We start from the raw sequence: 27,715 nt of genomic DNA, 5'->3' as shown, positions 1-27,715 counted from the left end.
AACTTAAAGAGAACTTAAGGAGAACGACCGTTTCACTAAATGTCAACCGTTTTCTGATCTGAATGAAAATCACAAATTGCATCAATGCATCTAATTGACGGGACTGATCTGGGGAGCTGGATTTAGGGCTTGAACGCTAAATTTAAATCAACACTGACTTTTGCTTGCATCTGCTGCAGCTCCTGCTCCAGTCGTTCCTTCTCTTCCCTCAGCATCTTGTTAGTTTCTATCACAACATTCATGGTCTCCGTCTTCTTCATCAGTTCTTCATGCTGAGCAATTGTTTTTGCTGTCACCTAAATTCAAAACATTACTGTAATCCAAATGTTAAATACAATACCTCGTTTTTCAGCTTAGATGCACCCAGAGGGTCATTACAGTTCTTTGAAAAATTACTAGTGCCATCTTAGTACACCTGTTTCCATAAATCCCTACCAGATCACTTCAGGTCATCAATGGAAGCCGTCCTTTGTGAGCCTCCCCCAAATGAGAGGTGTGTGTGTGTGTGTGTGTGTGTGGGGGGGGGGTTAACAGGGAAAAGGGCTTCTCTGCTGTTGCACCCCATTTTTGGAGGTATGACTGGCACCCACTTTATCTTGCTTTCGGCACCAAGTTAAGAGTTTTTAATTTAATATTTGTTTATAAATTATGAGTTATCGGTCTTGCTGCTGCTTTATTGTTGTATAGCTTTACTGCCTTACTGATTAGCTATTATTGTCATCTATTTTTATCTCTATCATTGTTATGATTGCACTGTGTGTCGCCCAAAGAGCCTTCTGCCTATGGGACAGCATATAAATGCAATCAATCAATCAGTCAATCAATCAGTCAATCAATCAGTCAATCAATCAATCAAATTGAATCAGCAATGTTACATTTCAAGTGCATAAACTGTGCCTGAAATGTGTGACACACCAGGCTCAAAGCACTGATTTAATCTAAGCATTTCTCCTGGCTTAGTTTTAAAGAACTATTCTGCACAGGGAGATGGCTCAAATTCTTATGAAATAACCATAGTAGTACATCTCAAACCAGAGCAGGAGTTTTCCCCAGATATTACCAGCAATGTGAGCAGTATGTAAACTGGACGTCTGCCAATATGATGCAAAGTTTGCTAGATGACACTCCAAGTCAATATAAAAGGACAATACTCCAGTTCACTTCGAACAACAGGAGCTGTGAGCGTGTGTCTCCGTACCTGCACCTTCTCTCTCTCTGCGTTCAGACTCTCCTGCAGCTCGTGAAGCTCCCTTTCCAAATGGTCTACCCTCTGACGGTAACGCAGGCTCTCCACTTGGGCTACCTCGAACCTTGTTTCAGCAATCTCCTTTTCTCTACGTATGAATCTATGGTGGGAAGAAATGATAAGGAGAGGCGCCTCAAGTTGCTAACTTTAAAAGGAAATCAAACAACATGGTACGTGGCTGGCTGATGTTGAGATTTGCCTTTGCCACTTTCAAGCAAAGAGGTCAAATGCGGACATAGTGTGGAATCATGGTCTTAGAATCAGAAGCATGAGGATGGGCTGCTGCATGTGTGTGTGTGAGAGAGAGAGAATGAATGAGAACAAGTGCATATGTATGTTAACCATGCTAGTCTTGTTAGGACTTAAACTAGATTATGAAATGGAGTTTACAAGCAACCTTCTATTGGTATTAGTAATTGTCACATAAACGCTCAAGCAGGATAGACAGCAAACAGAATAGGGCATAAGTGAAAGAAGAAGGAACACACAATCCCTCCATCTCTTCCCAAGCTTTAGAATAGGGTTGCTCTGAACAAGTGGACCACTCCACCTCTTCCCAAACTTCCCACCTTCATGTTGCCAAAACCCTGATTTCAGAAGACTGAGCATCTCACAGATAACCCGCAAAGCAGGGTATATACCTGGTCCCATTCGAACATCAACTGAACCTTTTTAAAAATCAGATCAACATACCTAAGAATTTCCACCATCTGTTCTTGTGATTTTCCTTCTTCATTAAGGGGGACATTTAATGCCCCTGGCATGCCTTCCTTCACTGACGACATCATCTTGTCACTTAGTGTTTCTAGCTGCTCAAGCAAAAGTCGGTTCTGTTTTTCTAAGTCTTTGCAGCGAGATCCCAGCTTTGTAGCTTCATCCTACCAAAGATGATGAGAGTTGGGCACCTCAGAAACTTTAAAAACCCTGACTTCAAAGGCTATATGCTTTGCTTAAATTCATGTGAGACAGTGCAGCCAACCGCCGCCCCCCAAAAAACCAAGATACCTTTAACATTCTCTCTCGCTCCCCCCATGAAGCAATGCTTTCTCGCAATGTGGTATCTGCTTTCTGTGCTGTTTCCTCCAAGTGCTGCTTTATTGCAGAATTCTTAGCAATCTGCTCTTTAGCAGCCTGTAAGGCCTCCACATCCGAGGCATGAAGCATCAGCTCCCGTTCGTATTTATTCTGTGCTTCTGCAGCGATCTTGGCCTGTAAGAAGCAATGAACACCTGACTGTTTCAGAAACACAGTAGTTTCCTTTCTATCTAGAGCAGTTTCCTAGCTCTAGAAAGTTATTTCTTTCTGGCGACTGGAGTCATGTGCAGACATATCAGGGAGGAAGCAAACACCATTTCCAGGAGTTCTGATGCTTTCCCTACAATTGAGATACACGTGTTTTTTCAAGGTGGAAGAAAATAATGGGGAGCAGCTTTCTCAAAGGTGCACAGGAAAATAATTAAGAAAGGTTCCTCTTAAGAAACATACACAGAGATACTCCAAACAACCAAACAGGCTACAATCCAACGTTGTGTGTGTGTACGAGCTCCATAATTATCACCATTTACTCTGAGTGCAGGAAAAGGCTGATTTGATTCTTTGCACCAAGGATACAGAATTATCTTCTCTATTCTTGCTGACATATGGGTTGAAATAATCTTGAAATAGCAACATCTTTTAAAATTTCAGAAAAATGAAAAAGAGATTCAAGAGAAACAAAACCAGAGCGGCCTCTTAGGATCTCCTTTTACCATGCTCAGAAGCTCCATTAGATTGATTTATTTTTGCGGCAAAAGGACACTTGTTGCGCAAGTTGACAAGATCCCAGGCAAAGTAGTAGCATTCCAATGTCTTTCTAACAAAGGAATACAATCCCAGCAGATCCCGTTTTCAGTGACTGCACACCACCATGTGGCCATAAAAGTAACATTCAATTAGGCTGAATGTTTAGGCTTTAGGCTGCTAGCATAGAAGCAATGCTAGAGGACTGAAATGTCATTCGGAGTTTATGGAAATCATTGCCATAAAGATCAAGCTAATATAAAACTACTCAGATGGACAGATGAGCTACGTCCTTCCCCTCGACAGGACTTCGAAACTTACCTGCTCCTGGCAATCCCGTTTTGCTTGCTGCTCATTGCTAAGAGCTGTGTTTGCTCTCTGAAGAGCATCCTGGACTTCGGCCTTCATACTGGAGAGACTTTTCTTCAGCTCAGAAAGCTGCACATGGAACATCAAGTATCAAACATTCAAGACTTTGTGAAAATTATGTTTTAAAGTTACTGTTGATAGGAATGAGAAGCTGCAGATTTGTACGTAGTTGTAACTGCACTGTGGATTTTTTTAAAATTCAAGGCCTTTATTTCTGCAGCAACTAGATTTTCTTTTTCAAAAGCTGAGTCTCAATGCTGTGGTCACTTGCCCTCAGACTGTCTCAAACTCACAGCGATGCTATGGAGGAAAGCCCTCCAAAAGGTTCTATCCACGACAGCCCTGCTTAGCTGTTTAAAATTCAAGGCTGTAGCTTCCTTTATGGAGGCGATCCGGCTCTCCATATGACGCCCTTAAAACACCTGGATCACATACATTCACCTAACCATGCTCTTCAATTGCCTGAAATTCCTTCTACCATCACTAACTGGTGCTTGTCATCACGCACTTTACAGAGAACAAGATTTCAAAAGGTTACTTGATAAACTCATTGCATGGATCCAGCATTTCAGCTTTTTATTTACAGGTCTGAGTCCAATACTCATTATGCTGCTTTATAGGAACCTTGTTCAAACAGGCTCAGATGTAATCCAGTGAAGACTTCTATCAGAGACACAGGGAGGGACAATTTTTCAGGGATTCCTCATCTCCCCTGCTGCCCACCCCGCAATCATAAAATTTACTCCGGAGGGTTGTGAGAGCAGGGCTGAAATGGCATGGAATGCTGGGGAAAAAGAAAAGTATCAAAACCCACATCCAAACTTCCCATTCTTCTGATGGAAGTTTCCACTGCATCAAAGAGCCATTCCTCAACTGAGGAACATGAACTAGATACCAAACAGGTTTCTGAACAAAACATTCCAGAATGAAAGCCTCTCAGCATTGCTTTACACAAAAACAGGCAGCAGTGCCTCATCTACTTCTTAATTACTGGCGGGTCAGTGATTCTGCTGCAAAGCTGTGTTGCCATGTTGTAGAACATCAGAAGCTGAAGAATAAGCAATGGGCTCATAATACTCAAATACTAAAATGAGCATGTAACTGGATCCATGTGCCCAAGGGACTTATGGAATGTATTTCAAGAACAGCAGCATCCCACTCACCCTGAAGATATATGGCAAAGGGCTCCTAAAACCAGGGCTTGCAAAAACAAGCAGCAGCTTGGCAGAGGTGCCTGCACTCAATAGTTCATTAAACACGCCATTCTAGATATGCATGAGGCCACGTGCCCACCTGAAGGAACACTTTAGATCTTGGCCATGTTCTTTTGCTACCTACAGTGGAAAAAAGTCGAGGGCAGAGAAAGCCACACTGCTGTACCTGCTGTTCCATGTTTTCTATAGATTTACGCTTGTCATCCTGAAGTTCTTGCTTTTCCTTCTCTGCCTCCATCAGTTTCTTTTCAAGCTGGGACTGATATTCAGACGACTCCTTCAAGCGGGCTTCAACAGCGGCCCGAACTTCCTCTGTCACCTGCACAGTGAGATCAAGCCAGTTTGAAATGCAAGCTCTGTCAGCAGACACATGCACGAGCACCCTCATATGCTCATCTATCCTTTTTTTTGGGTGAGGGGCAAGCACACTTGAGATTATGATTTTGAAATCCAAGCCAATGCCCAAATTCTGTCAGATCAGCCCCTGCCCCTCTCATTTTGAGCAGGTTAAATACTGTTTGGCACTAACAGACCAAGCTGGTAGCTTAAGTAACTTGTTCTAAGGCTAAGGCCTGTCCAAGATACGCCTGGGTCAACAGCATCCTTACTACAGGTCCCTTACAGGGAAGATCCAAAGAGGAGGAAAACGCCAATAAAAACAAGAGATTTGCCACTGGTCATTAGTGGCAAACTACACAATCACTTGAGAGTGCTGATTAGGGTGATGTGGGTCACCGCTATAGCACCTGGCTCAGTTTTAATCCACTTTTGAAAAAGGGCACATACAGTATGTTGATTCTACTGATTCTATCCAGCAGAAAAGACGAACTCACAGATTTTAAAGGTCACCTACATCACAGCAGCGACTCAGAGGGCTTGGTATGCACTGAATCTCTATTGTGCACCGCAGCAAATGGAGGCGTGCAAGCAAATGGGGGACTTGTTTATTAATTAAAACATGTCTACTCAGTCTTTTTTGTCACTGACCTCCAAGTTGCTTACAAACAAAATGTGAAAGCAACCCATAAAATAAAAGTGGTACTCTGTTCTTCCAGAAAGACACAACATGAGAGCAAAAACTTTAAAGCAAAACAATTCTTTTAGCCCAAAGGCTCTCTTTCGAAAGCTACTTTCTGAATGCAGTGAGTTACACATGCAAAGCTCAGTGGCTCATGATCTCAAAGCTCATTTGACCACCTAGGGTCTGCAGTCAAGCTAGCCCTGTCTCAAAATAGCCCTGCGTATGTGAGCATGAGAGAGAGAGAGGGAGGAGGGAGAGAGGGAGGGAGGGAGAGACTGCAGCAGTTTCTCAAATGTGCAAATATGCCCATGGGTCCAAAAAGTCTGAAGGCCCAATCCTAAGACAATCAAGATCAGCATTTAGAACTGGCCCTGGAAGCAAACTGGTATTCAGTGTGTAGCTGAAACAGCACTGGAGCGGTATGATCAGAAAGGCTGGCACCAGGCAATAGTTGGGCTGTTCCATTTTGATGCAATGGTAGCTTCTGAACACTTGTTGACAGAACACATTACAGTAATCCAAAGTGGACATCACTAGACCCAGCCATGGTCATTCATGCCCTAAGTTCTCCTGGGAGAGAAGCAGCTGCATGTCCACCAAAGAACACCCCTGGCCATCGCTGCCACCCGGGCATCCTGGTGAAGTGCTGCTTTCAGAAGCACTCCCCAGCTTTGCCCTGGGTCTTAAGGGAGCTTTTTTAACTCCTGCCAGAGATCACAGCAAGAAAGCCTATTTACAAATGTGGGGCTTCAACACAGAAACAGAATTTCACATTGCAGTTATACAGCCCAGTTTTAATAGGATCATCACCTGCTTCTCTTTGTTAAGGGATTCTTCCAGGCTCACAACCATGGCTCGGTACTGCTCCACGTTACTTGTGGCAGTCTTCAGCCTTTCCTTCAAATCATTCACTTGTTCGTCGGACTGTCTTAATCGGCTCACAAGGTCATCCATATCCTCACTTGCACTAGTCTGACCTAAAAAATTAAGAACCATTACTTAAAATAATACTGGATCTATAACTACATATACTTAAGTACAAACACACAAACACACTTAGTTCTCTAATTCTCCTCTCCTCTCCTGGAGCTTGCCAAGTAAATATAATCAAGAACTTTAAATATTATATGCCCAGGGACTCCAGTGGAGTAGGAGGCGGCATATAAATGCAAAAATAGATAGATAAAATAAACGCCACAGCCACAAGCTCCAGCTGCGTCACTCTTAGAGCACCATAGGGAAATCCTACACTTCATACTTGCCTCACAAAAGAGCTCATATTTTTTAATCAGACTACATTAGATGCAAAGCTATGCTTTTTCAATCTATCCAGGGAGATACAGGCAAAGCAATCATAATAGAAGAAAGCTCTTTTCAACCTGAATTTAGAAAATGGATCAACTCACTTTTCAATATAAAATTCTCAAAACAAGAAACCAATTTTCACTACATAAACTACGGAACTCAGTATGTCAAGTGTATGTTCATTCTTGCACTAGTGTCACTCAGCTGAATGCAAACCAAGTTTTCCACACTTGTCTTCCAATTTAAAATCAGGGTGAAAAGTTACCAGGGAAATCATTTCCTATTGTTTTCAGGTAGCTCAACTAACAGTCTGCTCTTCAGCTGAACATCATGTAAACTTTTAAAAATTACTCGGCAATCTTGAAGGAACAAGTAGGCCAGGAGAAAATTAAGTACATAATGTTCAGAAAGCATTTTGCATAATTTTGTGGCACTTCAGCATTCCTTGGAGCAAGTTCCACTGACCTGTGGGCATAATGAATTTCAGCACTCTAGTTTTTATAATACTTTTGAAACAGGCTGTTTGCCTGTGTTTGCACAGCTTGAAAAACTTCTGAAGTGGCAGATACACCTATTGCTTACCTTCACCAGGAGTTCTTTGCAATGACTGGGAAGCTAACTGGGCCTCCATATTAAGAAGCTGCTGTTTCAAGGTTGCAACGTCCTTTTGGGCATTCTTCAGCAGTTCTTTCGTATTTGCATGAAGACTCATTTCAGTCTCGAGCTGTCTTTTTGCATCCAATAAATGAATCTGAAAACGAGCATGCAAACCTCATTTCAAAGACAGAGCAAGCAAAATTCATAACTCAACTGGAAGCTGAAGGTGTGTGGTGCATTTTTTCTGCATAAACCTTAGCCAAGGCTGAAGTACTGGTTTGGTGTCTTCTCTCAAAAGCCCACCAAGCACAGCATTTGATGATAAAATAATGCAAAAGCTGCCACTTTGTTTTCATCGCTTCTTTTTTAAATCCAGGAAGGCGGTAAAAAAGCTTAACTTACCAATCTTCCTGTTACAAGCTGTAAGCAGCAGAGAATCCAGATTTGATTAAAAACTGGTCTACCTTGGAAGCATCCAGCTTCCCATGACTGCTATTTGAAAGACTAGACTTTGTCCAGTATAAAGAAGGGGTGTTCAACCTCTTTCGAACAGAGGGCCGTGTTCCTCTCTCGATCAGAGGGTGGGTGGTGCAAAAGGGGTGAAGCCAAACTCCCAAAACTGAATAGGAAAAAGACCGCACAACGTTTGAGAAATCACTGAAGTAGGAATATTTAAGGGAAAAAATATGGGCCAAAGGAACAAGGCATGGACATCTATGGGACCCGATGGCTGAGCTGTGCCAGATCTGGTCCTGAGCCTAAAGTTCTCCACTCCCACTACAGAAGATCACCTAGAGGTGTTATGCACGTGCTTGACTCTTTGAAGGGAAGATTAGAAAGCCACAGAGGAGAGGCACCCTATGAAATACCAGAGCGACACAGAACTGGATTCATCCAGTGATCAGGACTCTTCTGGGAAATGGGTGGCAAGCCATATTAGAAAACGCCGTTCTCTAAGACGCTGTAAAGTGGCTTCGCAGATGCATGGGCCTTTGGTGGTCTTTCCTACATTCGATGAAGTTATAGAGTAGGCAGTGTTGAAGGAGGGGAAGAGAGGCCCGATTTTATACCACAAGCAGGCCCATGGGCAGGTTCTGGTTGCTCTCCACGGTGCCACAAACATCAGCTCCCTGAGGCAGCATTCAATTTACTACCATATTTGAGATCCACTCCAGCAGATTTTTTTTCTGGACTCCAAGACCCAGTTTAGGACACCTATGTGTCTTAGAAAACAGAACCCTTCCCACTGATCCCTAAGTGGAAGCAAGTGCTCCCAACCTCTGGAACCCAAGATACAAGCAAGTAAGGAAAATTGTCACAGACATTGGGCAGTACCCAAGACTGCTGCTAGGTCTCTGCTCAGACCGATCACTAGTCCAGCAGGAAGCAGCACCCTTTGCAAGCCCTTGAACAGTTTGCACAGTCTCAGAGTAGGCAAGTTCTACTGCAGCTTCCACACTTGGGAAACAGAGGAACTTTTCTGGACTTAGTTTCAGTTACTGGGCACATATAGGACATGCATAGATTCACTTGGAGGATTTGAAGAACTGAGTTCTGAATTAGAGTCTCTTCTAGTGTCCTGAACTAGGAATAAATACAGATTCATTTCTCTTCCTGTTCAAAGAATCGACTTTTATCTCTAGTACTTACATCTTGGTTTTTGGTGAGGGCATGCCTTTGCTCTGCCTCATTTTCCAGCTTCTTCTTCAGTTGAGCTATTTCATGCTCCAGCTTCTCTATTTGATTATTGAGCCTCTGCTGCGTTTCCGTCTCGGCCCTTTCCAGTATCACCTAGTAACAGGGATACATTTTACATGGTTCATTTCTGCCAAATCATGCTCAAAGGAAGGGAGCTCCTGGGTATTTTTTTTCCAAACCCTGTTTCCTTGTACAGAGTTAACAGAAATGTGAGAGGAACTTCTTGTGGTTCCAGAATAGTGCTCCCGCAAAGGGCAGAGGGGTGTGGGGAAAGGGGAGTGTGTATTAGCAAGCATACCTGAATAGACTGCAAGTTGGTAAGCAGCAGATTTTGACTCCTTTCTTTCACCATTAAAGATTCTTTTTGCTGAGTCAGACGAACCTCTGCCATTTTCAGGATATCTTTTTCTTTTTTCAAATTCTCTGCCCTGACCTTAAAAAAAGATGACATTTGATTCAGAGTTAATTAATTCAGTTCCAATAAAAATAAGAGAAGATATCTAAGTAAGTCTAGTTGCTTTGTTCCATCAAGTAGTCTTGACTTATGGTGACATTATGTGGCTTCCTTTATGGAGTTAATCCAGCTCATATATGGTCTTCTTTCCCTCTTCTGCCTTTGACTTGCCTAGCATGACGACTTTTTCCACTTATTAGTCTGAAATTTAAATTCATAGCAACATCCAGTCGCTTGAATACAAAAGGCCAAAACAGTTTAGACAGCTCAAGCATCTCCTAGGAACCCAAATACATTAACTAGCTTTATGAATGGAGATGAGCATGTGATTCTAGGATGCCAAATCCCCTCTGCTTCTTACAATTGCTGCGTTCCTACATTTCTAGCCATTCTTCTTCCAGGGAGCCCAGTTTACATAACGTCTCCCTTCTTGGCTGATGGGGTTTTGGACCTTCCCACTGTACCACATCCTCTCCACTGCACCATACTGGCTCTCCATCGAGCAGCTAAAGCAGCGGTCAGCAACATGGTGCCCACAGCTCCCAGTGCACCACTGACCACCCTTCTCAGCACCCACCCATGTGCTGCACTCCTCCCACTTTAAAAAAGAGTTTGCAAACGAATTTGCCAACACTTAGTATCATTTCAAAGGAAGGTGAGGACTCTTGTCTTCGTCTCCTGTGAAGGCCTCTAGACCCTATGTGGGGACCAGAGATACTGCCTGGAAAAGACAGAAGCTGGGGAACGGCAAGTTGATGCTTTCTTCTGCAATGCATTTTGTCCCCAAACAGGGGTGCTCGGGGCAGCAGGCCAAATTGCAAGGCATGCCAGTGGACCCAAAAAGGTTGCTCAAGAATCTGTACTCGACAAAAATAAATTGTGCTGGTCACCTCCGCCACCACTAGTTTTTCATTGGCCCCTCTCAGATCCTGAGTCATGGTGTTGATGATCTGCTCTTGCTTCTGAGTGGTCGCCGAAAGCTTCTGGATTCTCTCATGCAACGATGTTATTTCTCGCCGATATCCCTCCACGTTATCTTGCAGCATCTCATAGCTTTACAAGGAATTAACACAGGTAAGATTTGGTTTAGACTGAATCGGTGTTATGAAATCAAGACATCTCAAAAAGGTTGCACTAACGTCACAAAGGGAACACACACTTTAATGGGAGCGTTCAACAGGTTTTATGGTGGTGAAGTGATAAACTCACAGGCTGGATCGTGAGGTTTTACGGCATCCTCACTGCTAAACACCCCAAAAAGGCTGCTCAACACAAATACAGAGCAGGAGGAACAGGGAGGTGGCACCTGTTTCTGCCATTCATCCTGATCTGCATAGGATGCTTGCAAGCCTTCAGGTTCAGGGGCTTAGCAGCATCGAGAGGGCAAGCTGCACCCCGAAAGAAGCTGCACGTGACGAAAGCTGTCTTTTCAACTTAAAGGGAAAATCACAGCAATGTAAAAGGTGAAGCAAGGACCAGTAGATGGGTACAGGAATCAAACTGTCCTATCATATAATCAATGCTAGGGAATTGTGGCCTCCTGTCCTCCTCTAGTTTGAATATATCCAATCATTTGCTTATTAGCCCTAACAATGGTTGACTAGGCAGCAATTTGCAAGCCTGTTTCTACCTGTGGCCGAGATACAGAATGTATTCCCTCAATGCACAGAAGTGTTTCCACTTTCCTCCCTATCCAGAAGCCAGACATTCTCCCAAAGGCCCCTGTTGCGCGCACACACACACACACACACACCATTGGGGGGCCCTTCAGAAGGCCACTCTGTGAGATACAAGAGGCTGTTGCCGGGAAAAAATATCCCCACTTGCTTGGCATATATGGAAAGGTGCTCTAACCAAGCTTGCCTCGAGAACGGGAGGCAGGCCGGCATCGCCACTGCCTAGACTCAGGCGCCTCAGTCTGCCTTGTACAGAAGGCTTTTAGCAGGGTGCATTCATGCTGTCTTACCGCTTGGAGGCAAATTCCAGCTGGGTGGAAATCTTTGTATTTTGGGACCTCAGCTCGGTAACCTGTTCATGAAGCTTCTCATTTTGTTCATTCAGCAGTTTGTCATTCTCGGCTTTTTCTTTCTTATAGCTCTCAAAAAATTCCTGCAACTGTAGGGAGAGGTCTGTGTGTGAACACGCACTAACTAAGGTGAAGTAGAAAACTTCTGATTTTGTGCGTGCGGTAAGGGGACTTGGAGACGGTACCTGTTTAAGGGCAGCCTTTGCTTCTGCCATTTCTGCAGACTCAGTCACAGCTCCCGAAACTGGGGTCGATATGGCCTGGGGGGTGCCCGAGAGTCGTTTGGGGGTTGATGTCAGGGACATTTCCTCAGGTAGGCTGCTTGGAACTATGCAAGACAGAAAAGCATGATTTTCGAATCAGAGAGAAGAAAACAAGTATTTATTTAATTTATATCCCACCTTTTTCCTTTCTACAGAACCCAAAGTGGCTTATATCATTCTTCTCTGCCTGCTCTCAGTCTTATCCCCTCAACAAAACTGCTGTGGAAGAGGTTTGGGCTAAGTGTCTATGCCTGGCCCAAAGTCAGCCAATTGGCTCCATGGCTGAGTGGGGATGAGAACGCCCAAGCTTCTCCAATCAGCATCATGGCCTGCCTGTAATATCGTTGCAACCTACCTTGCAACGGAATGGCAACGCCGGTTGTCTGTGCCAACAAGATGCGATACATGTCCCGCTGGCGAACTATGGAGTCTACGAGCTGCATTTGGTGATGGCGTGACTCACGCAACTTTTCTAGTTCAGAGATCGCTTCATTCAGTTGGCTCTGCAGCTCAGAAAACCTGTCGTGGTAGGAAAGCAAATTCTGCTTGTTTCAAGGTAGACCGCCAAAGATATTTTTAAAGGCCATGTGTGGTCCAATGGACAGAATCTTGACTCAGAATTCAAAGGGGAGGTATCAGGTAGCTCCTCATCACAGCATGCTCAAAAGGGGTATGGATACAGCTTTAGAGATGCGCTCCCCCCCCCCCCGCACAAAAACTTTCATGCAGTGCTGCAGGTATTTCAGCGTCTCTCGTGGTCTTGAAATCTATGCTCTAAATTCAATCTAATTATAACTGAAGTGAATTCTGTGGGAATTCTAAGCATGAAAACAGATGACGGTATCTCAACTGAGAAACTTTTTGGAATAACGACTAGATACTTAAGGACCTGGAATAAGGACTGATGCAAAAAGAAAAAAGAATGGTAAAGTTATGGTCAGTCAGAAATCACTAACACCTTCTGAGTTGGATAAATGACATCAGTAGCTGCGAGCCGCGTGTATTCAAAGGTATTTAAAGGAGTTACACGTATGACCAGGACAAGAATAGTGCATTTGACAGTTGAACATTTAGCCATTAAAATATAAAATGCATCTCATCAAAACACTTAGAACACTACTATCAGCATGAGTAAAACCTGTTTTCTGACTGTCTAAACACACTAGTAAAGAAGGACGTACTTAGAAGAAGTGTTTTCCTGCTCCTCCTTCTCTTTAGCTTCACCCAACTCTCGAAGAGCCACCAAAAGGCGCTGATTTTGCTGCTGAAGTTCCTCAATGTTTCTGTAGGAGACCAAGTGCTGGCTTATGACTTCAGAGGAGCTGCTGATGTCAGCAGAGCTCACTTCTTCATCACGGATGACGTGATTGCCTCTGGCTTCTTCGAGTTCCATCAAAAGCACTCTTATCTTTAAAAAGAAAATAGACCATTCATATAAAAGAATGAAAGTTTCTAGTGCTCTGCGAGAATAGCAAAGGGGGATCACATCAAATAAAGATGCGAACTAAGGGTTCATTTGCTCCTGAGGGGGTTGTAGTTAGTTTATGCAATACCAAGGCTTACTCAAAGCACAGTTTATTGAAAAGTTTGGATGCATCTGAGTGAATAATGGTTTCACGAGAGGTGGAGAGGGGGAAAATACCCAGGTTTCTTTTGAACAAGATTGGCATGTTCAGTATTTTCTACAGTAGTGGTCGTTTCAATTTTGTTAAAAGCCTAGTCTGACTTACACAGCTGTTCTATACCTCTGGCTACTACATCGTGAGAACGTTTATTAATCAGATAGCCAAGCCTTTCACTTTCTGGACTCAGTCTCTTTTCTCAGTTATTTCTGCTAACTTGCTGCATATGAAGAACTCAGATTTTTTCTCTGACACATGCATGCACACACATATTTTGATCTTCCTGACCTGCACAGCATCATCTGATTTAGAGCAGAAATTCTGCTACAAAAGGTTCCCCAACTCTCTGGATATAAGGACTTGGCATGTGCCAGAATGGTTACTTTGTCTTTTACTTCCAAGAGAAACAGTTAATCAGGTCCAATGCTTAGAAGTATATTCCATCCCACAACTAACCTGTTGTGAAAGATCTTTGACTTGGATTTCAAGTCTCTGGTTCTCTCTTTCCAGCACAGAAGCTCGCTTGTTTGCTTTATCAGCGCCTTCTTGCAAGCGCTGGATTTCCTGTAAGCCAAAATCATGCAGTTCTTAAAACAGAAAATTGACTGATACATTCAAACCATTCATCAAGAACAGCTAAGGCGATAAAGCAGATAGGCCTCTGCTGTATTACCTCAACAAATCAGTATTATTTTTCAAAGTTGTTAACTATAATAAAACAATAAAATCTGTCTAAAGCCATTCTTAAAGTAATTAAATTAAAAGCAGCAAAACAGAGGTCCTAGCAAGGTCTAGCAACCAACATCAGATTGAAAGGAAGCACATTAGGCTGCCCAAGGAATGTCATCGGGGAAGAAGGCAGAGGCACCACACACAGAAACCAGGGTTTTGCTCCAGGGCAGCTCCAAGGAGACCAACCCATCAGCAGAATTACGCAGCAGGGCATCCTCAGTCGGTACCAGATTTGGGGAGGGTACAATTTGGAGTCAGTGCATCACCCACTCATCAAAGCAGGCCACTGCTAAGGCTCAATAAAGAGAAAACTGTTGTCTTACCTGTGGCAAATATATTACTAGCATGTCACAAACAGGCTAGAACACAAGGATGTACACAGTAAATATGTTCCTTTGGGGCAGCATTTAAATATGTGAACTCCACTTGCAGTCTGCAGTGGTAAAGGCCAGTCCAAGCTGTACCATGAGATCCAGCCAATTGTGGAGCACAGGCCTAGTATGCACAAGTTTGGTTATCTGCTACAATTTTACCTGATACGTTGTGGGCATGGGATGAAAAAGCAGCATAATTACAGGACTTTAACTGTCCGTGTGATTTATATCAGAGATCAGAAATGGATGGCAAGCTCTAGAACTTTCTTGAGGGATTACTTTTACATAAAAAAAAAACCTCACTGGTTAAAAACCACAAGCAAAATTTATCAGGGCATGTTTAAAACAGATATTTGATTTCAAATCCTAACTTCAGTTAGGGTTTATACTAACCTTCATAGCTTGCTCCAGCTTAGCAGAAAGACTCGCTACAGCTTTTTGTGAACGCTCGTATTCCTCACGCTGACGCTTCAAAATGGGTGCTTTGGCTTCTACTTCCTGCACTATTTCATCCAAGTACTTATTAATCCTTTTATTCTCTAATTTTTCCAGCAGTAGTTGATCCTGTGCTTCTATGTATGCATTGTAAAGCTGTGTTGGCAGACAAAAGCAAAAGAATAACTGACGGATCCAATATGCTAGCTAAAAAGGACAAGAAGCAATGTATCATCTGGTACAGTTTAGCTAGGCTTGCAGTAGCCCTGTCTCAGCATGGGTCCAGCTACCCCTTTACCATTAACGTTTCTGAAGAATTCGTCAGACAGAACAGCCCCCATTTGTGTGGTTGTGTCAACTGCATGCCACCACTCCCACCCTCCAAACGCAGGGGGCGATTGCACGGAAAAATAGATGGAAAGGCAGGAGCAAAGTGTGGCCAGCACGAAGGCAAAAACAAAGCAGAGTGGAACGGAGGCTCCAGGAAAACTAGTTACAGCCGCAGGGTCTCCAGTGGACCACCCGTCCAGCAAAAGCAAAATACATCTGTGACAAAAGTGCAGCTTGCACAGGAATCCTGCAACGCGCCTGTGCAACAGCAGCACTCATTCATGTGCATGAGTCAGTGCGCTGAACTCAACGGGGCATGCATACCTGCACGTCAGAGCAGGGTTTTGTCCTTTCTTCGCCAGTCATCTCAACTGCGGCAATAAAGATGACCGCCATCTTTGCAAACAGTTACTCCGTAATGCTGCCATCAGAGATCAAGCGCACAGATTCTGTGCAACACACCCCTTCCTTCACCTCAACAGACTGTGCTCAGTGAAATTTTATGGGGAGAACCCAGAGTTTTCCTAGAAGGATATTCATTTCAGAATTGCCCCAAGGGCATGGAACTGTGAGCCCACACGCAAAGACGCTTGAACCTCCAATTCAACCAGGACTGGCGGACAAACCCCTACCTCTGTTAACTTCATGCCAGGTTTGACCACCTTTGCAACTGCAGCAGCGGTAGGAGACATGGCTGCAAGCTCGTCCTCGGACAGGATGGCCCCTGGAAAAGAAAACGGCCATCACAGATCTTTTTATAAAATGACTGCCTGTACATTAAGCAAACCAAATACAAAGGCTCTGAATTATGCGCGTTACTTTAATTAACACATCGACTGTGTTCGAGCGCCGTGCACAAGTTTAACAAAATGTCCACAGGCAAGACTTTCATCCTCCCAACTAGTCCATGCACTACTCTCTCGGGTCTGGAAACTTCCTTCAATCTTCAGTGGACTAAAGCTTGCCTTGTTGTTGGAATTTCTGCTTAACATTAGCTGTGATTGATTTAAGCTAGTTTCAGAAACGACTATTTGACATGGATGCTCTTTAAATCAGATGTAATTAATGTTCAGCAGTTTGTTAGTTCAGATGATACAAGAAAGTGTGATTAACCAAAAACAAGAGCAAAAACTTCTGAATTGCTCTTCAAGGCCAAACACCAGAAGGGTTGTTCACATTTCACTAATCATTCACTGAGATATTTGAATGCAGTCAGTGAGAAATCCAGGTATGACCAATCTCTGAATGTGCTTCAGAGTTTTATTTAATTTGTTTCTAAGCCATCAAAAAATTGCAGACTGGAATTACATGGCCAAAGCAATAAAAGCAAAGCGATAAACAGATTGCTCAAGAAAGCCATTACTAGATCCAGAAAATTATATTCAAGGAAAAATAATATTCCACCTATATCATCCAATATTAATATAAAACCAACTGGTTTTCAGAAGAGCTTTGGATATGGATTTCCAAATCCCGTAACAGTACAATCTATGCTTAATCTTAATCAAGTCTATTTCCTAGCTGTTAACAAACCTTTGCGCTTGGTGGCTGAAACCAAATCATTTGCATTGTCCAACTCTTTCTCCAACTTGCTGATCTTTTCCTTTAGTTCTTTTTCCATGGCAGCCTTTGCTTGTTCCATCTCGGCTAAACGGTCCTGTGTTTCTTTATTAGCTGAGATAGGTAGAAAAACACATTGTGCAGGTGTTTTGAGCTTAACGCTACTGAATGCATTCTGCAGAAAACCATAAGGCTGCAAGATAATATCCCATATCTTTAGCAACGTAGGGGTCAGGGACGGGGAAACTCTGGCTCACTAAACCAGTCCATCTGGCCCACTGGGCATCAACTGAGCCTGGCATGCTCTTCTCTAAAGTCTCCTCTGTGGCTAGCAGAGAAGTGAACATCTGCTGTTATCTCTAATGCCCGGATGGAAATAACAGTGGGGAGTTCCCCACTGCACGCCATTCATCCTCAAAACTGGGAAGGAAAGTGACATAGCGGAACCTGAGTGGTTGGAGTTGAGAACCAGGGTAGCGTTATGGACGAGAGTGCTAGCTTGGGATCCAGAAGATCTGAGTTTTAGTCCCCACTTGGTCATGGAGCATGGGTGACCAGCCACAGGCACTCAGCCCAATCTACCTCACAGGGTTGTTGTGAGGATAAAATGGAGAGGAGGATGACATAGCCCACCCTAAGTTCCTTGAAAGGAAAGAAGGTGGGATATAGATATAATAAACAGACAGTGTGGACTCTGTCCCTGCTCGCTTTGCCAGCCTCTGCAATGAAGGAAGTTGTGGGACAGATGAGGAAAGCCAAACTGGTGGAACAATTTTCCAGACAGGTCAGGTAAAGGCAGATGCAGCAAAGCCAGGTATCCCACTGAAGAGCCTTTGGAGGAGCTTCCTGACAACATTTCAGCCAGGGGACTGTGGGGACTACACCTTTCCATCCCAAACTAGCTCTCCATTGATGTATGTGCTGGCTGAAGGTGTCACCTTTTAGTAACATAATCCGCAAGATCACTGTTCTAAAAAAGACCTGACAACCAAGGGCTCGACTCAACCTGATAGTACATTTAAATGGAGAAAAGCATCAAAAGCAGTTTGAAAGGAAACAGGCCAATTAATGAAACAGCTGGGATTTTCAAGGAATCGCTAGAACATGGAGTTTGCTGCTTTTAAATATTCCATGTTGTTCAAGATACTATTTTATTGTCATTTGCTTGGCGTCAGACACCCTGATGTCATGGAGTCAGGCTCTGGAAGTCCAGAAGTATGAAAAGCAACAAGGAGTTAAAAAACAAACCCACGTTCCACTAAACACACAAAACCCTAGCATAACAAAAGAGCTCTTTGGATCCCTAGTCTTGATTTTTCTCAAATGCAAATACTGTAACTAGAGAAGATGGACGGCTTCAGTAAGATGCTCAAAAGGAACATTTCTTACCTTCCCCAGCCTCTTTCAGGAGTTTGTGCAGCTCCTCTACAGCCTGAGTCAATTCATTGCTCTTCGCCTCCAAATCATCTGCAGCACTCTGCAAGGTACCAGGTTTTACATGAAGTGCCACATAATCAAATGTATTTGCAACACTACGTAGTACTTTTTAAAGCTCCAGGAAGTGGAGAAAGGGAAGGCTTGGCAGGGACTATGAGGTACTGGAAGGGTGAGTTTGTATAGTGCAAAGATCGTAAGCGAAGTCTATCCTACACCCCTTTGCTAGAAAGCACAGGATGCAGGTTTCCCTGCTTCTCTCAACTATATTAATATTCACATTTGGTGGATGTGTCAGATTCTGTGCTTAAAAACAGATGATGCAATTTATGAAGCTGCTAAATACATGCAAATATACCCAGCCCCACTGTAGGAAAATAATATGGTGATGGCAATGGTCTCCAGCTTCTACACAACCCATGTTCATGTTTTCATAAGTGGCTGCATTTTTAAAAAATACTGGAACAGAATATTTATGGTTTCGGCTGCAATCCTGTCGTTACTTACTTGGAAGTAAGCCTCATTGAAATCAATGGAACTTACTTCCAAGAAGGTGTTTAGGCTTGCAATACTAAAGGATCGCATCTTCATGGGACAAGTTATCATTTAATAATAATTATGAGCAGAGCAAATACATTTACAAATGTACATCTAAACATACATGCGTAAGTAAAAGAGATAAAAATTTGAAGCTGCTACTGAAATCATACCTTGTATAAGTTAGACAACTTGATATGAGCATTTAGTTCATTGTGGAATCTTTCTTCCATATTAGCTTGCTGATCTTTTGCCTGGTAAATAAATGTATTTGTGTGGTTAGCATAGAAAAAAAATCATTTTAAGAATGGAGACTAGTGCAACAGTAATTCAGTACTGGTAAACATCCATGAACAAATGTTAACTGAAGTGTAATGAATCATATTCTTACTTTTGTACTATTATACTGGGCTAGGTTCAAAACTGAGTTTCTTTCAGGCTCTTTAATGCCATCAATTTGGTTTTGTACTGAAATGCTGCAGTATTTCCATGGAGAAGCTGTAAGTTAAGATTTTGACCAGATTCGCTGCATTTCTCTAATATATCCTCAAATATCACACAACACTACAAAGAACTCAGATCCAAGAATGAATGTAGCCTTACTAGAAGGAAGCCTCACTGAAGTTTGCATGACATGACCACAACCATATGGGACCTACTGCACCTCACTTAACAGAATACAAATATTAAAGCAAAACTATCGTAACTCTTGGGACAGTCCAGCCAACAAGAATCATCAAAGGAAAGGAAATTAGGTTTTACCTCCTTCAGCTTCGTTAAAAGATCTTCCACGTGTTTCTGAAGATTTTCATTCGACTGCTTTAAGCCACTGACTTGCTCTTCCAGCCGGGAAACCTACAGAAACATAGAAGACAGAGGACACGGATCATACTTAAAGCCACCTGCTTTCTACGTGGCAAGGCTTATATACCTTATGATCTGTTACAGAAGACATGCTGCTAAGTTCTCAGGTATGGCTTCAATTTAAGGTGTTTAAGGTAAAGACTGGCAAAGAACCTTGTTTCTGCAACTGCTCTGCAAAAAGGGTACATACAATCCAGCATCCTATTTCCAACAGTGGCCAAGAAGATGCCTCTAGGAAGGTCAAAAGGAGAACAGGTAGGCAACTGTTCTCTCCCAGTGTTTGCTACTCAGCAACTAGCATTGAGAAGTATACAGCTTCACTCTGCCCAAGAGCCACCAATAAACCAGTGATGTGACATCAGTTAGGTTCAGATACTCTCAGTGTTATGTCATTGGCACGACACAGGGCATCAGCTCTGAAAGCCCACTAATGGTTCTTATTCCACCGGTTGTAGCCTAGAAGTCTGTTGTATTAGAGGCAGCGAGCAAACATTCTACCATGACAATAGATTCTCGATCATCTAGACAAGTACATCCACAGTGTTCAGCTCCATTAGAGATGTGTGAACATAATATTTAAGGAACACCAATGCTTTGCTTTTACCTCCTCTTTCTTGTTTTCCAAGCTACACTTAAGCTCCAAGATTTCACTTCCTTTTTCCCGAGCAAGAAGCAGGAGTTCATCCGTTTTGGTCTTCAGCTCTGTATTCAGCCAAGTATTCTGATTTTGTAGCAACTCCTTTTCTTGCTCCCATCTTTGCTCACGATACTAAAAGATCACATATTATATGCAACTTATTCAGTTCATAAAACAAGTTAAAACAAAGACATGCCTTAGACACATGGTACTATTTACAGTGTAAATCCTCTTAAAAGCTTCTGGGCATTCCATACCAAATGTGTATATGCAGGAATTGCTTTCAGTTTCAGAGCAAAGAGTCTAAGCCTCAATGGCCTAGTTTGTATGACATGGTGACTTTGCAATGGGTTGCTGGACTCTCAGTGCTGCGTTGACTCCATTTTCATATGTACTCCTGATCAGGGTAATCAAGGAATCATGATGTAAACTGAATCTGGCCATTAGATTAGATGGTTTACTCCAGTGTGGTTGGGATCCCACTACATGGCAACTTCCAAGCGAGGGATACCTTTTCAAAATCGCACTCAAGCATTCCACATTTACTGGAGATTAAACAACCAACAGTGAACCTGACATGACATGTGAACTGATTAGCATTAGATTGCTGTCTCAGATAAGCTGCTGCACTCAATAAGAACAGCATGTGATACTGCATTCAATGTCCAATAAACTATGCCTAAGTAATACAATCTTTATTTATGACCATTTTATTAGTAATCCAAACTACCAAGTTTTTTTAAATCTAAGTAACTACTACTTGCACACTGGAAGTCTTCCAAATTGCCTCAACACTAAAAGACACGGCTACATTATGTGAAAAGAAAGCACAGTCAAAGGACTCTTACAGAATGAACCTCAAAAAGTGAGGTATACCGGAGGTGTCTTCATTATCTGATTCCTACAATTCTATAAAAGAACTGGGCACTAACAAGAAGGCACTACTCACTTTCACAGAAAAGGCTGATGTCTGAAGTTCATCCAACTGTAACTGCAGCTCTGCTTTTGCTGTGTTCACTGCGGTTAGTTTCTCATTCAGACGTTTAACATCCTCTACAACATGCATGTGGAATGGAGCGATTATTTTTAAATATTGATGCCAGACAGTACAGTAGAGATTAAAATCATTTTGCTGGAAGTAATGAGATCTTCTAGGTTGTAATACATGTATTGTCTATTTACGAGCCTCAAGGTGTTACAGGATAAATGTGCCACCGAACGAAAGCTTAACTTGCTCAGGACGTGACCCATACTGCTAGCGTCAACAGAAAAGTCTGCAATGCAAGGCACCTCTTCATTTGCAACCTGAAGTGCTCCTCATTCTCAATAACTGAAATAAGCCTGTGTGAGAGTACTTTTAATAGATCCACAGGCCGCTTTGGGACGCAGAGAGTGAACGTATTCCTCTGTCAAGCTCCACTCAACGCTGCACATTAGGAAGTGAACCAGAATCTCTGCACAGATGGCCAAGCAGTAACTCCCGAGATCTCTGCAACAGCCGTGGGGCTCTCTTGGGGTGCTGCCACCAGACTGCTCAGATCAGCCAGTGGAGAGGACGCTGATCCCACTAAGCATGCCCTGGGTGCTTACAAGTACGGGTAGAGGTGGCCACCCTCCTCTTCCAGGATGGTACCCTGACATCCACTTAACACCACAGAAGAAGACCACCTATTACTTCAACTTAAAACTGCAACCAACCTCTCAAATCACAGAATTTGCCCTTCATGCTTAGCACTGCAGTATTTAGCTCTGAGTTACAACTTCTTCAGAGACACTTTATTTATTTACTGATTTAGATTTATATCCCATCTTTTTAACTTCCAAGGAACAAAAGGCAGCTTACATGATCCTCTTGTCCAGCATTCTGTTTACACAGTGGCCAACTACCTGCCTGTCAATTAGGAATGGCCACTGCCAATTTGATCCATACGATACAGCTCTTTTAACCAGACCACTGAAATATTGCCTGCCAGCAGGACCCTTTTATTCTTTTATTAAAGTTTTCTCATTACCATTTAAGTGCTCCAGCTCCTGTGCTCTCCTTTCGCTTGTTCGGACCAATTCTCTTTTCTCGGCTTCCAATTCTTCTTTTGCTCGCGCTAACTGACTCTGAAAAGGGGGAAAGGTACTTTTCAACTTACTGCAGCGATGTCAAAAGGCCATGTTAAGACCTGCCAAACTGAATGATGTTACAAAATATGAATCAGCAATCAAGTCCAAAAAATTCCTATAGAGTGAACAGGGGAAAAAACCTCAATCCAAATGTCTCTAATTGGAAATTTATGGATAAAAATATTATGGCTCAGTGTTGTATTATTTAGAAAATATTTGCTGCCCATTAAATATAACAATATAAACCCAGAAACTTTTATAGCAATTTTATGAGATGTCGGGAATGGCAGTGGTTACTGTTGGAACTACGCGCTCACCTTTGTTCAGAATTGGTTTGGGCTTCATGGGAATTGATTAACAGATATTTAAGATTGCTAGCATTCAGTTTCAATTTGAAGCAGGAACTATATATACCACAGAGTGTGTCTGGGCATAATTGAAAGTGCTGGCGACTGTCCCTGCTTTTGCTTTTCGGCGCCAGGCGAAGACCTTTTTATTTAAAAGTTATTTTAACTGTTAATTTATTATTATTGTATTTATAGATTTTAATATATAGCCGAGATGGTACCAGTTTTTAAATTGATTGCATTTTTATGTATGTTGTGAGCCGCCCCGAGGCTTTGTTGCGATGGGGGCGGCATAGAAATGTTTTAAATAAATAAATAAGGTAGAAATGGGGGGGGCAGCATTTTCCCTTAGAAAACTGAAGACTGATATGTAAACTTGAACTTTTCTTGCTATTCTATCCTTTTCCCTCACTACAAAGCAAGCACAATCTTTCAGGAAAGGAATCTGTTTGTTACAGCGGCTTGTTGCTGACATTCACAAACAAGCCGGGATAACTAACAGCTAATAAGTAGGAAAACAAAGCAGCCTTTGTCTGCAGGAGGCATGACTCTTGTTTGGCGGTTCTGTTATTTGCTCAAGTAACTTTGACACTGAGTGCAAGAGCCTCTGTTCATGTGCAGAAGTGAGGGCATCTCTACCTGAATGGCTGCATTGTGATCCTGAGCAGCTTCCAGTTCTTTGTTCCTCTCCGTCAGCAATTTCAGCTGCTCATCTGGAATGGGAGGGGAGGGCAAAAAGAAGGTTATTTGCATTCAGAAAAATGTACCCCTCAGAAACAAGCTTGGCTAAGTGCCCTCTTTTGCCATCAAAAAACTAAACTAAAAGACTCCACCAAAAGACCTTTCTTTTCAAAAAAATATTTTAATAGCTGATGCCACTCAACCTTCCTTTTGTATTTTTATTTCTATTTCAGCAGTATTGTATTTTTAATTGTTGAAATTAATTTTATTGTGTTTTGTAGCTGATGATTGTGAGCCACCCAGAGGTGCTGTGGCACAATAGGCAGCATAGAAATGTTTTAAACAAACAAACAAACAAACAAACAAACAAACTGCTTGGTTCAAGCCTGCTCATCCACACATGATGTGGGGCCCCAACAGCTGCTTCAACACCTCAAATGTATATCAAACACACACGAGGGCAGGTTGACTTCTCAGCTGATTCTGCTTCACTGTGAAATTCACTTGTAGATTTCCCCAAGTGCAAACCTTAATATCTTCTGAAAACCACATCCCCACCCCACAAACTTTCTGAAATGGTTTTAGGGTGTATTGCTGGGGCTGTTAACAGGCATTTGAGACCATTCTGATGTGGATTTTATTGCTTTATCTGGCTTTTATAGACCCAAGCAAGCAAATATCTTTGACTAAATGGCATCACCATGCTTCTCTGTAGCACAAGACAGGTACAAAGTCAAGCACTTATCATTCAAAATCTCACTCAGGGGAATGGTTCAATATTCTTTTCAGAATACACAAATAAACAGAACTAATACTATTTAGCAACCAATGTAATCTATAAGAATACTTACTAAGTTTGGTGAGCTCCTGATGGAGGTTCTGACACTCCTGGGTCTCATTTACAAGTCTCTCCTGGCTCTGAGCCAGTCGTTTTTCTACCTCAAAGTACTGTTGCTCTGGAAAACACCCATTAACATGACTTCAGTATCTGCCTTACAAGGACATGTACAAATCATGATGTCCTACACATAAAAGAACAGCTTTGGAAATGGCACATGACCCCTTGAAAAGCACATTAATTTCACATAATTGTGCGCTCTTTGATGAAACACTTGGGAGATTTAGGAAGTTGCACAAAAACTGGAGGAGCACTGATCTTTTTGGACAACCGCATTTCAGGCTTCTTGATGAAGCATATTTAGAAAGGTGTCCCTCTTGGTGCCATTCTTAATCTTATTCTCTGACCAGAAACAACTCACCCATTCTATTTTCCCCCACGATACTTCTTGAAATAAAAAAGGAATCTGACAGACCAGGCTTACACAAACTCTAAACTGATGTTAGAGTTGCAGGCTAAATTTGTTGTGGCAAACTGTTAACAGACCAGCCTCCCGATCCATTTCACAGAAGCACTACAAGCCAGCAAATAAATCCACTGGGGTATACCACTTCTTCTGTGAGCTGCCCCGAGGTTTTGTTGCGATGGGGGCGGCATAAAAATGTTTTAAATAAATAAATAAATAAAAAGGAACTTTTCACATCTTCTGGTGCACAGGTTCTGCCTCCTCAGTTTAGGTATTGCCATGTTGAATCAGCAAGGTCAGAATGAAATGGTACTTGTGTTTCTTTGAACCTGAGCAGAGCACTCTATGAGATCAGGAACTCTGCCTTCTCAGGGTCCCCCATTGTAGAGAGAATTCTAATCATATTCATGAAAATAAGTATAGCACTTCCTTCTGACCTTGTCAATTAAAGATTATTTGTTTGTAGTATTTAAATATTGCTAAGCATAATAGGTTCCCTAAATAGTTTGCATGTAAACACTGAGACTGCATTTAAGCTATTAGTATTAAATCACATTTAAAATACACCTTTACAAGAACAAGAACAACAAGCAGGACAGGAACAGGAAAATGGAGCTGGTGAAAGCCTGGGTGACCAACTAAGTTTTCAGGAGGCACTTGAAAATGTCTTTATTTTCCACTTCCTGAATTGCACATGGGAAAGCATTCCCCAGGGTGGGTGCCACTACTAAGACCTGTCCTCATGGATCATTCTGTTAATTTTAGAATGATCACCAAGACTTCCTCTGATGACCTTAAAGGTCAGTTGGATGTAAGTGAGAGAGAGATATCTGCTAGATATCCTAGTTGTCTAGGGCTTTGTACATCAGTCCCATAACAAAGAATATAACTTGGTAGTGAAAGGCAGTCAGTGCAATTCTTTAACACAGATCTATGAACACAGCTGGCTGCCCTAATGAGCAACACAGCTGCTGCACTTTTCATTACTTGCTGCCTCTCAACCAGAAGCTAACCTAGGTTAGAGGCGGGGCCATGCCCTTGTGGTGGGGCCAGTGGGCATGGCCCCTCACTTCACCAGTTCAAGCCATCATACATACATTCAGGCCAGCATCTGAACGGAGCCAATCTTACTTCAACATTCTAAGGTACATTAATAGGAGCCTTCAAAAAAAAAAAAAAAGGTACAAGCTCTCCCAAGCACCCAACCTGCACTTCATTGTTTGAGGAGAAACTGTTACTCCAGGAAGGCCTTTGTAATGTGTAGCCCTGGCAGGAATATATAAATGTCACACGAGCATAGTGGTTAATTCCTGCTACTCTTCTTTTCATCCAATGATCCTAAAAACAGAGTTTAGACTGGGAAAAAGAAGATAGGTGAAGGGGATCCAGACAAAAGTTGAAACTAAGTTTCAAGTAATAGTGAAAAGATGAAAAGACTGTTGTGAATTTCAGTAAGTTCAGACTTAGCCTTGAGATTTTAGTAAGAAACCTCCAAGGTGAAGCCTGTAATACACTTTTTAACATTTTGCTTTGAGGCCGCTCAGTTTCATCTCACCTGTACTTTATTTGTATCTTGAGCACATCATGGAATTTGTGTACAGGAATGCAGACAATGCAGCCTTTGAAAAGTTGAGTGTGTGGTGTGCTATTAACTGCGAACCGCATATTGTCTTTGAAAGCTGGCTTGCAGGATCATCCCACAAAAAGCAAAAAGGCTGTCATTGACCCAGTTACAGAATGGTGTCCCCAGAGGCTTAACACGTGCTTATATTGAACTCTCTTTAGCATCATATTAGGTACTTTTTATTTTCCCGAGTTTTCTAATCTTACACTCCTCTAGTATAATAAAAATCCTTGCACCTTTAATTCATTTGAATAGTTTCATGCAACTGCAGAAGCTTAATTATTAGAAGAGAAATAAATACTATAAATAAATTTAAGAGAGGGCCAAAAGCGGGGGGGGGGGGGGGGGGCGGGAGAAGGGGCAGATCCACCATTGCATTCAAAGCCAGGAAAAAGCAGGGGGAAAGTTTTGGGGTTTGCTTGTGTATTGTTCACCATGCTCAGCAAAGAGCATAGGTCAAGCCTACTCACAAGCCTAAGCTATCTCATAGGATAGCTAACAGCCTAGCCCACCTCACAGGGTTGTTGTGAGGAGAGAGCAAGGAAGATCCTATAAATCCTTCCTTGCAAAAGGTAGTAAAAAGGGCACGAGATCAAATAACGCATTTATTTATCTATTCATCGCCCACCTTTTTCTCTTCTCTTTAAGAACTCAAAGCGGCTTACATCATTCTCCCCACCTGCTCTCAGTCTGATTCCCACAACAACAACCCTGCGAGGTAGGCTGGGCTGTGAGTCTGTGCCTGGCCCAAAGTCACCTTGTTGGCTCCATGGCTGAGCGGGGACCAGAGCCCGGATCGCCTGAGCCCCAGTCCCGTCAGGGCATGCGCCAGCGGAACCCGAGTCTGCAACAACCGAGAACGCTCCGCCGGGTCCGGCCGGCGCGGAGCCATCCCCGCCTCCACGCACCGGAGGGGACACGGCCCTCGGCCCACTCACCGCTGTCCACCTTGTAGCGCTCGTGCCTGGCGCGCAGCCCGTCGATCTCGCTCTGCTGATCGGCCAGAAACCGCTCCAGCTTGCCCTGCACGGCCTTGGGCAGCTTGGCCACCTCGGCCCGCTCCAGGACCTGCTGCAGCACCGCCGCCATCGCGGGAGCGAAGCAGGACCGGCAGCCCCTGCGCGCGCCAGGAAGGTGTCCCCGGGACTCC

The 27,715-nt window shown here is 42.9% G+C and overlaps 1 protein-coding gene across 1 annotated transcript in view; it reads right to left on the bottom strand.

The window, feature by feature from the left end:
- The window catches only part of TPR (translocated promoter region, nuclear basket protein), a 50,844-nt gene extending 23,170 nt beyond the window's left edge, over positions 1-27,674 (bottom strand). The window contains exons 1-28 of the mRNA XM_044439165.1: positions 27,504-27,674; positions 24,489-24,593; positions 23,596-23,669; positions 22,510-22,606; positions 21,447-21,550; positions 20,465-20,629; positions 19,759-19,851; positions 19,170-19,250; positions 18,415-18,502; positions 16,999-17,139; positions 16,098-16,189; positions 15,094-15,291; positions 14,051-14,158; positions 13,154-13,380; positions 12,328-12,491; positions 11,895-12,037; positions 11,650-11,798; positions 10,574-10,736; positions 9,528-9,662; positions 9,182-9,322; positions 7,517-7,685; positions 6,440-6,606; positions 4,775-4,927; positions 3,347-3,463; positions 2,252-2,455; positions 1,940-2,124; positions 1,199-1,346; positions 159-296 (exon numbers count right to left, since the gene is read on the bottom strand). Coding sequence (XP_044295100.1) covers positions 159-296; positions 1,199-1,346; positions 1,940-2,124; positions 2,252-2,455; positions 3,347-3,463; positions 4,775-4,927; positions 6,440-6,606; positions 7,517-7,685; positions 9,182-9,322; positions 9,528-9,662; positions 10,574-10,736; positions 11,650-11,798; positions 11,895-12,037; positions 12,328-12,491; positions 13,154-13,380; positions 14,051-14,158; positions 15,094-15,291; positions 16,098-16,189; positions 16,999-17,139; positions 18,415-18,502; positions 19,170-19,250; positions 19,759-19,851; positions 20,465-20,629; positions 21,447-21,550; positions 22,510-22,606; positions 23,596-23,669; positions 24,489-24,593; positions 27,504-27,654 — 3,900 coding nt within the window. The 5' untranslated portion in view covers positions 27,655-27,674. The remainder of the gene's footprint in view (positions 1-158; positions 297-1,198; positions 1,347-1,939; positions 2,125-2,251; positions 2,456-3,346; positions 3,464-4,774; positions 4,928-6,439; positions 6,607-7,516; positions 7,686-9,181; positions 9,323-9,527; positions 9,663-10,573; positions 10,737-11,649; positions 11,799-11,894; positions 12,038-12,327; positions 12,492-13,153; positions 13,381-14,050; positions 14,159-15,093; positions 15,292-16,097; positions 16,190-16,998; positions 17,140-18,414; positions 18,503-19,169; positions 19,251-19,758; positions 19,852-20,464; positions 20,630-21,446; positions 21,551-22,509; positions 22,607-23,595; positions 23,670-24,488; positions 24,594-27,503) is intronic.
- Positions 27,675-27,715: the final 41 nt, after the last annotated feature.

The sequence above is a fragment of the Varanus komodoensis genome, unplaced genomic scaffold (assembly GCF_004798865.1).
Source record: "Varanus komodoensis strain SLA01 unplaced genomic scaffold, ASM479886v1 scaffold34_1, whole genome shotgun sequence".
Taxonomy (NCBI): Eukaryota; Metazoa; Chordata; class Lepidosauria; order Squamata; family Varanidae; genus Varanus; species Varanus komodoensis.
Note: the sequence above shows the minus strand (reverse complement) of the source record. Positions and strands in the feature narration are given on the sequence as shown.